Source organism: Ruditapes philippinarum, unplaced genomic scaffold (assembly GCF_026571515.1).
Source record: "Ruditapes philippinarum isolate M1 unplaced genomic scaffold, ASM2657151v2 ctg1544_1_1_1_1, whole genome shotgun sequence".
NCBI lineage: Eukaryota > Metazoa > Mollusca > Bivalvia > Venerida > Veneridae > Ruditapes > Ruditapes philippinarum.
Genome location: NW_026866414.1, coordinates 174378 through 185028, shown reverse-complemented (window position 1 = coordinate 185028; position 10651 = coordinate 174378). Strand labels below are relative to the sequence as shown.

Sequence of the window (10651 nt, the reverse complement as noted above, 5' to 3'; positions counted from 1 at the left end):
TATGCATATTATAATAAATCCTTTACTTGGCAAACAATTTCTAATAATGAATGATAATTAAAGAGCAAGAAAATCATTATTTTTTCATATTATTTTGAAGAAAACACAGTATCAAGTTTAAAGACTCATTTTGCTTTATTCATGTTTATTTTTGCAGGAACGAAATTTGTACAAGTGTTCTATATTTCTTCATGGTCAAAGTGAAAGTGAATGCAAAATGCTGTCTCAAAATATGAACATCAGGTAGGGGATAAATTATTTAGGTAAAAGTACAACATGCAATAAATAGATTCAAACTAAACTGTGTACAGACTGCTTTTAAAGAAAATGTAATAAATTTTAAAATTTAAATTCTTGCATGCCATTATATAAACAGAAGAAGCTTAACAAAGTCAGCGATTTTTTCCTTGTATAAGTGGTAATGATTAAACAAACAATTTGGATATTTGTTTTCTTCACAATTTTCTCTGTACTGGACAAACATACACAATTTAGAGGGTGGAGGGTGGGGTGGAGGAATCACTGAGAATTGAGGGTAGGCATAAATTCATTGAATGGGTGGTGGGCAGAGGCATTCAAAAAGCTGTTCAAATGATATCAAAGGTAAATAGTGAAGTTAGTTTATGTCAGGCTTAAATGCACTGGTTTGGAACCAGGTCTTTTTAGGTCCATCATAAATTGCACCAGTTTTCATAGACTGGCTTTATCACCAAGATCAAAAGCCAATAACAAAAGTTAATATAACACAGTAAATGACAGCAAGCAGTCTATACATCTGTAACAACAGCATGAACAATTAACAGGTGACATAGTCTGAAGATATCTGCCAATGACTTATGTTATTAGTCAATTAGAACATAATAGAAAACCATGTGGAAGAACAAGAATATTGGTTGACACCAATCAATGTATCCCCCCTCCCCCAACCCTTCTTTGACTCAGCTGAAGATGTAAAACCTTAGGAGCCTGCTGGGAACACTTCATTAAGACAGAAAAGACAGTAGAAAATACACAGTAGAACATATACATTTAGACAATGCTGAAGGATTGAGGAAAAAATATGTCAAATACAAATATTTTTTACAGATGAATATAATATTATATATTATGGCATGCTATTCAAGCTATTGATAGCTAGCATGCTTCCTTAATCTATCATATTATTAGAAAATTCATCCCCTATAGTTTACTATATAAACTGTTATTGCTTCAAACATTTTATTAACAATTTGAACAAATTACAAACTAAATAACAGATTTGTTAGTGCATTGTTACACTAATAAACTATCAAAAACAGTTCCAGTGCTTATAAAATTAACAAATTAACTCAAAACAACCACCCAAAGTACCTATTCATTTCAGTAAAACAGAAAGATTAAGAACTTTGGCCTGGAAAATAACACAACTTACACCAATTTTCTAGCTGTTACAACAACAAAAAGACAGGAATCATAGGAGACAGAAATCTCAGGAAAAGATGACCATAATGGTCAGTTATTTGCTCATTTATAAACATTTCCTATCACATATAAGCCAATATAAACTGCTCAATTGGCATATTGGACTTGTCCTAATTAGACTTTGGAACTGTCCAAGGGTTTTTATATATACAAGAGCTGTCAGAAGGACAGCTTGCTCAACTTTTCTCAGAGACTGATTGTAAAAAATGTACATTTTTTAAAGTTCAAATAGAGCAATAATTTTATCAAAATCCATGTTAAGAGTTTTGGGCCTTGGATAAAGACCTCATATTATGCTCTCAAATAAATTTGTGAAGTTTCAACCCATCCTTTCAGTAGTTTTGGAGATAAAAATGTGCGTGCAAAAACTAAACCAAAGTGTGACACTGCTGCCAACACGTGGGGGAGGTTCCTGTTCTTTGAACAGTTAAGCTAAAAATTAGTTTTTGAGCTTAAAAAACAATAAATGAAGCAATCATTATTACTATATAGTCTGACCAGATTGCTGGTCTGACTTTATACTTGTAATACAGGTTAGTTTGTATTTATAATGGCATTTATAGAAAAATGTCAGAAAAAAGACTTTTATATAGCTTCCAAAGTTATGTTAATTTTCATGAAAAGGTCTAATAACAAGTATACAAAGTCATTTAATCTAACCTAAGCCACACATTATCCACAGAAATTACTATTAACTTGTCAATACAGGTAGAATTTCATCAAGCTGGCTTTGAATTGAATCTTATAATAATATCTTCAATTTTCATACTTTTCATTATTATTGTATTGTTAGCAACTTTAAACTATTTTTTAGCAACATTAAAACTATATTTAACCAGATTTTTGTACTAACAATTAATAACTTAACCATGTACATCAAACAATCACAAAATTCATTATGAACACTCTGTGCTCACAGGAGTTAAAAAAACTAAGCAGTGAATGCATGGCACATGCATACAAAAAAGCTTGCAAAACACAACACTTTGTTAAACTGAGTAAACTGGCTCTGTCAGAATGAAAACTATACATGTACATTAATTCTTTTTCTTATTATATGCCAATTTTAACATATTTTTAGCCTTTTTTTGGTGGTCAATCTACCAAACATTTCTCAAAAGAGCGACTACATATGATAAATTTTCATGCTGATAAAATGTTTACTCAGTTTTTTTCAGTGTAGGACTGAAATGGTGAAATAAAGAACCACCTGTGCCTTGGAAAGTATGTCCGTTAAGTTTCAACCCATCCTTTCAGTAGTTTTGGAGATAAAAATGTGCGTACAGACCCAACACGTGGGGGAGGTTCCTGTTCTTTGAAACAGTTAAGCTAAAAATCAATTTTTGAGCAAGAAAAACAATAAATGAAGCAATCATGATTACTATAAAGTCTGACCAGATTGCTGGCCTGACTTTATACTTGTAATAAAGATTAGTTTGTATTTATAATGGCATTTATAGAAAAATGTCAGAAAAAATACTTTTATATAGCTTCCAAAGTTATGTTAATTTTCATGAAAAGGTCTAATAACAAGTATACAAAGTCATTTAACCTAACCTAAGCCACACATTATCCACAGAAATTACTATTAACTTGTCAATACAGGTAGAATTTCATCAAGCTGGCTTTGAAATGAATCTTATAATAATATCTTCAATTCTCATACTTTTCATTATTATTGTATTGTTAGCAACTTTAAAACTACTTTTTAGCAACATTAAAACTATATTTAACCAGATTTTTGTACTAACAATTATTAACTTAACCATGTACATCAAACAATCACAAAATTCATTATGAACACTCTGTGCTCACAGGAGTTAAAAAACTAAGCAGTGAATGCATGGCACGTGCATACAAAAAAGCTTGCAAAACACAACACTTTGTTAAACTGAGTAAACTGGCTCTGTCAGAATGAAAACTATACATGTACATTAATTCTTTTTCTTATTATATGCCAATTTTAACACATTTTTAGCCATTTTTTGGTGGTCAATCTACAAAACATTTCTCAAAAGAGCGACTAAATATGATAAATTTTCATGCAGATAAAATGTTTACTCAGTTTTTTCAGTGTAGGACTGAAATGGTGAAATAAAGAACCACCTGTCTAAGTATGTCCGTTAAGGTGGTACAGACCCAATACTTGAGTTACTCCCTGAATCTTCTAGTCGAGGTGACCCCTACAGCATAGTTTATATGTATAAATATATATATTCATATACCCTTACAACATACAATGAATTTTGAAAATAAATGTCAACAAGAGCGCCACATAGACAGGGCAATATACGTCTGAATGCAAATTTGTTAAAAGTAATCAAAATTTTAAAGTAACAAAAATTAATCTTAAAATTAGAGAAGATACCCATTCATTACACTTGTCTGGAACATTTTATATTTCAATTATCTATATCATACTAACTGACTCCCAGAGATTTATAACCACCAGTGCATTGTTTTTCCATTGAACTTTTGTTGAGATCTATACTGATATATACCAAATAACTTTGCTTTAGTCACAATAAAACTAAGCGATACTTTCTTTTTTGGTTGGGTTTTACCAACACAGTATAAGTCATATGGCAACTTTCCAGCTGCACTTGTGGAGGAATGCCTCATGTGCCTTTTTGTGGATTCTTTTACATTTCTTTTGTTCATTTCTTTCGTTTAACAGATGGTCATTGGCACTTGATTGTAAGGTTACAGAATGGACACTATTGTTCCCTTTTGTCCTTTTACAGTTAGATGCCCCCCATCCTTATCAAAAGGGCAGCCAGAAGGACTGCCAGGTGCATAACAATATATGCCAACATTTTGTTTTTTGGCACATCAAAACATTTCTGCCCTTACCACATACATATAATTAGCATATCATTTAAATAAGCATATAATATATTTATATGAAACCAGGAAGTATTTAATTCCAATCCAAAACAACACAAAACAAAAAGCTATGTATGTTGGTCATTTAAAACGCCCTTACAAATGATCACTTTTAACCAAATACAACCTTTTTCGAATATCCCTGTAAACAAGTAAGATTAAGTAAAATAAGTATCTAGGTATTTTCTAATGACCACATACAGGCATAGTTGTGTACATATTTGGTACAAAAAATCTTCTACATGGCACATATCGCATAAAGATTATATACAAGTATGCTATGCTTCTGGCAATGCAAATGAATATGTGCATGAACAAACGTTCCAAAACATGTATATCATCTGCATATTATATGACTATGGATCAAGAGATATGAGCTGCGTCACGACAAAACCAACATTGTGCGTTTGCGACAAGCATGGATCCAGACCAGCCTGAGCATCTGCGCAGTCTGATCAGGATCCATGCTGTTCGCTATCAGTTTCTCCAAGTGTAATAGAGATAAGCAAACAGCATGGATCCTGATCAGACTGCGCAGATGCGCAGGCTGGTCTTGATCCATGCAGTTGCAAACCCACTATGTTGGTTTTGTCGTGATGCGGCTCAATTATAATAAATGCTTATTCCTCTTCTATTTCCTACAAAGACAATGAAAGTTACTTCTAATAGCTTATTTTAGGGCTGCTATTTACAAATGTAATTAGCCTATATACATTTGTATTTAAGCTTCATGCATGTCATTATCAATCAAATTTATCTTTTGCAAAGCAAAAAATACTGGTTTCTGAACTTGCCAAAATAGAGAAAACACAAAGAATGTAATGATAAAGTTTAGTACAATACAATTAAAATTGAAGTACATGTATGTAGGAAGAATGGTCCTATTTTTTCCTTAATTCAAAGGCAAAATATTTATCCTTTAAGGTAGCATAATATAATTTAATTTCATAACTATTCATTTAAATGGACAAACTGATATTACAAGGGAACTTTCATTATGTTAATCTGTTAACTAATCAGAGACTTACTGTGCTACTTTGAAGCACAAAATGCCATTATTATCTAATTTTATTCAAGTAAATGCACAACAATAATTGGACAAAAATTTTGCTATATTTAGAACGATTTGCCTGCATTGGCCAACTTTGAATTCGTGTAAATGGTCTAAACCTGTCTAAAAGTAGCACAATATGATTTGAGCCGCGTCACAACAAAACCAACATAGTGCATTTGCGACCAGCATGGATCCAGACCAGCCTGCGCATCATCGCAGTCTGATCAGGATCCATGCTGTTCGCTATCAGTTTCTCTACTTGTAATAGGGTTGGTAAGCGAACAGCATGGATCCTGATCAGACTGTTGGTTTTGTCGTGACGCGGCTCATTTTACAGATGTATCTTATTCATGTGAATGAAAAATTAATACAACTCTTGATGACAATGTAAAAGCATGACTGCTGTGCAGTAACTTCTATTATCACATCTAGCATTAAAGTCTAACCCTAAATGGTATGTTAGAAACCTCTAGATGGTGTTATAGGTATAGTGTGTGTATATATATATATAATATATGATAGTTTAAAGTCAATTCCAAGGACTCACCTCGAACATGGTGGGTGACGGTTCTCCTACTAAATTTTGATCAGGACTCTCTGATGGGTCCAATCGTAAAGATCCACCTACTTGCCTGTCTCGTGGGGCATTACCTACAATGAAGAACAAATTCAAATCAAACAACCGAGTCTAATATATTACATATTCACCTGCTGCAATATGACCTTGAAAAAGGGTTTCAGAAATGATTGTAAAACTCAATATTACATTATTATACATTTTATAGAGATTCATTTTTTTATTGGTGATTTACAGTAAAACAAGAAACATGGCAATGCCATGAAACCAGGTTTTCAATTATCACCATTGTAGATAAATATGTTGTATTTGAAATACAAATACAAGCAACAAACAATGTAACTATGTGCAATGTAAAACATGAATAATGTAGGAGGAATTGCCACAGAGGAAGTGTTCACTATAATTATATTCTGTATAAGGAAAAAAAAATAAAGGGCCATAATTAAATAAAAAATTATTCAATCACAAAACCCCGACAATATGCTCCAGGGCACTGGATGACAAAGCTACTGTGAAAGTTTGAACAAAATCCATTGAGAAATGTAGGCGTTCAGCACAGAAATTTTTTTTCACTATATATTCTGTATAAGGAAAAATAACAAAGGGCCATAATTAGGTCAAATATTATCCAATCACAAAACCCCGATAATGTGCGCCAGGGCACTTGATGACAAAGCCTCTGTGAAAGATTGGTCAATTTAATCTGTTGAGAAATGTAGGAGAAGTTGCGCATGGTAAAAATTGTTCACTATATAAATGTATAAGGAAAAAAAACAAAGGGCCATAATTAGGTCAAATATTATCCAATCACAAAACCCCGATGATGTGGGCCAGGGCATTTCATAACAAAGCCTCTGTGAAAGTTTGGTCAAAATCTGTTGAGAAATGTAGGAGAAGTTGCGCATGGTAAAAATTGTTCACTATATAATCTGTATAAGGAAAAAAAACAAAGGGCCATAATTAGGTCAAATATTATACAATCACAAAACCCTGACAATATGCCCTAAGGCACTTAATGACAAAGCCTCTGTGAAAGTTTGGTCAAATTCCGTTGAGAAATGTAGGAGGAGTTGCGCACAGAAGAAATTGTTTACGCCCGCCCGCCCGTCAGCCCGCCCGCCGACATACCTCAATCTAATAACCAGTTTTTTCCTTCGGAAAACCTGGTTAAAAAACGACCCATTTTACAAATGCGATTAAATGTTAAGTTGAATTTACTTTTTAACAATTATTTATGTATTTCATGTGACCTTTCTACATACAAAACATATCAAAGGGGAGTAAATAGTTTTTAAGTTAAAATAGCATAGCTTCTATTACTCCCCTTTGATTCATGTAAGTTTCACATATAGTTTCATATTAACCCATTACTTCATATACACGCCTTTTAACGCCTTTTTCACCCCCCCCCCCCCTTTTTTGTTGTCTCAAATGATGAAAAAATGCCTTATTTAGGCCCCAAACACTTGATTTTGTTTGAGAAATGTTGTTAAAAAAAGTGACCTCTTTTTCGGCGCGGACCCCCAACCTAAAGATACACCAGGGGGTTTGAAGGGGGGCGGAGTCCCCCTCATCGCCAACAAAATTTTGGACTTGTGAGAGGCTGTAAATGACCCCAGATTGATCATAAGGTAACGTGTAACCAACGCTGAAAAGCATTTGACTCTATCTCAATCCATTGAGAAGTTGCAGCACTTTGAAATCAATTTTGATGGAAAAAATCAACGCAAAATAGTGATTTTTGGCAATTTTGAGATGTCCCCTCGTTGCCATGGTAACAGAAAATTTAAGCCTGAGCAACAAGTTGCAAGGGCAATGGTCCAGTCAACATTTGTGCCAAGTTTGATTAGTGTTGAAGCAGTTTTTATAGTATTATAGCAATTTGAACTTGTAACGGGAGACTTTTCAATGAAAACAGCCATTTTTCACAAAATGCTCATGAAGTAATGGGTTAACCTACTGGGACCAAAATTGATCAGCCTTTGCCACCAGTATAGAGCCAGGCCAGCCTGCACATCTGTGCAGTCAGACCAGGCTCTATACTGTTGGCAGCTCAATTTTTGTATTTTGATATTGAAATCCCCTGTACTTTGAATGGACTGTTTTAAATTCAAAGCTGGACAGATCCATTATAGAAATAAAGCAGGCAACGTATTAATACTCCACCTACCATTCTGCGACCTTATTCCTCTAGCTGGTTGTTTCTCTGACATAGATTTGCTGTTAAATAAGTTTCTTCCACTTTTCTTTGGTGGTCCACCACTGGGTAAACTGTTGGATCCTGCCATGCTCATCTAAAATTAAAACACAACCATGTATTATATAATATTGTTTTATTCAACAAGTTCAATAAACTTACTACTGAATCTACATGAATGTAATATTCTATTTATCACATTTCAAAAATAAGAACAGTTTACACTAGTATTAAAAATAGTTGTTTTTCGTTGACGAGCTTATAGCGTTATGCTAACATACTACGTATAGTGTGCTTTTGACGTTATTTCTGTATATAACGTAAAAGACATAACATCAAAGAGTTCCTTCACTGATGTAAAAATGTTTTCATTTAATGGATTTACAACACTCCTGTGCTGTGTTTTTCATATGATAAACCTTTATAATGGTAAACACACACTCTCAGTTAGCAAAACTTCACTATACAGATCATTGCCAGCTGGGGCTAGTCCATTACACCAATGCAGAGTAGTATGAAAGGTCACTTTATGGTTTGTTCACGGGTGGTTCAACAGAAAAAAAAATCCTACCCTTGCAGTATTCAGATCCATCAGTTCAGGCATCCCCTGATTCGGCCCAACATGTGCAATATGACTAAAGTTGATTGGGGCTGAGATTGCACGTGATTTTCTATCAGACCTGCAAACATATAATGCAATGTCAATAACTCAAAATATACATGGAAATATAAACTGCATGCAAAAATAGAAAGATATATATCTAGAACTGGGAATGCACAGTCCTTACAAGCAATATACTAATTAAATAAAATAAGTAACATATCCATATCATATTAAGAAACATTTCTATACATCTGAATATTCCTATTATGGAATCATCTATCAAAAGCTAAAAGAAAATCATATTGTTGTACCTTTGTTAAAAACAAAATATTTAAAGTTCACTGTCAAATAAGAAAACTTATTCATCTGGAATAATACCCTAGTATTGAATGGTTTAATGGAATGAATGGCAAAACAAATTTTCTCTAGGATATAAATATGTTCAGTGAACATTACAGTCATATGTAATTTAGATATGAAGGGCAATGTTATAAATATGCCACCTCTGCTTGAAGGGATATTTTCATAAACAGTATTTGCAACAAATAAAACTGAATACTACCCCAGGTAAAAACTTATTCAAGGAATTATTGTGTCTATATGGGAATGGCAAAGATATCAAAATGGCCAGGTTATATAGTTTTGGCTAACCCACTTCCAATTTTTATCTTGAAATTCCCAAAAGATAAACTATGCACAGGTTCATTTAAGGAATCTGGCCTGATCAAAGATATTTAGCTTTGCCTGGATTAAAATAAGATGTTTTTTTCCTTCTTTTCTTTCTATTTTGTTAAGTAGATGGTGTAGAGATATATATAGCAAAAGCAGGTACTTGGTGATGAACAAAGTAAAATTTAAGAATTCATAAAAAAATGATCTGTCAGAATATAAGCATGATATGACTTTAACACATTTTTGGTTATATCTTAACGGTCTGTCCTCCACCGAACCAGCTTTTCTGGATAACCAACCAGTTCTTCGTAAGTAACCAACTATCAATCTTACATCATTTCTGAATCAGCTGTGACAGACAAATGACCATTAGATTTATTCAAAGTCCTTGCCAAAGGATCAAACTACCGACTCCTGGATCACAAATTTGATGATTCTATCTATAAAGCTTAGCAAGCACTCATGCATCATACCCAATTTCATAACTTTCAATACTTAAGTTGTAGAAAAAAATATAAGAAAAATAACATATTTTCACATTACCATCATCTACTATAAGTTAACTAGCTGTCATAACCTATTAGTAAACAACAAATATGCAATTTACAAATCATATCAAACAGCAAACTGTTCCCCTTCACCTCTAACAACTTATCTACAAGCAGGCCATCATGTCAAACTGACCACACATCAACATATACATAATATTGGTTTATAATGTTTTTTTTTTTACTAGCTTTTGTGAAAATCTTCTAATTTTTTTGCTGTCAGGCTAATTATTTCAACCACTTATATGTTTTTTATAAGCAGGGGACAGAAGCCCTTTAAGTATCAAATTACTGAACATCAGTGATTATGAAACTCATTTTTTAATATGTAGACTACTTTTTGAAATAAAACTGAAAAGTGATTAGCCTTTGCCACTGGTATAATGTTAGGCCAGTTTGATACCGATGCAGTCTGACCTGGCTACTGTTGGTAGATAAATTTTTGTATTTCAATATTGCAATCCTGTATATTTTGAATGGACTGTTCTAAATCTAAAGCAAGACAAATCCATTCAGCAGTTGAAGGGTTAACTATCTAAAACACAGACAGTGAAAATGATTTGCCCTATGCTACTAGAATAGAGCAAAGCTAGCCCACATTTTACAGTCAGAGCAATGCAAAAATTATATGTTTAAATCTTAAAAACAT

General features: G+C 33.1%; 1 protein-coding gene across 3 annotated transcripts in view; it reads right to left on the bottom strand.

Annotated features, from left to right (window-relative positions):
- LOC132732407 (serine/threonine-protein kinase MRCK alpha-like) overlaps positions 1-10651 on the bottom strand; it is a 62669-nt gene that overhangs the window by 8986 nt on the left and 43032 nt on the right. For 2 of the 3 annotated variants that reach the window (XM_060718820.1, XM_060718821.1), the window contains 3 exons: positions 8750-8858; positions 8152-8275; positions 5949-6052 (listed from right to left, as the gene is read on the bottom strand). In XM_060718820.1, the coding sequence (XP_060574803.1) occupies positions 5949-6052; positions 8152-8275; positions 8750-8858 (337 nt within the window). Of the gene's footprint in view, positions 1-3567; positions 3645-5948; positions 6053-8151; positions 8276-8749; positions 8859-10651 lie in introns of all 3 variants that reach the window. The other variant, XM_060718822.1, reaches the window with a different exon arrangement.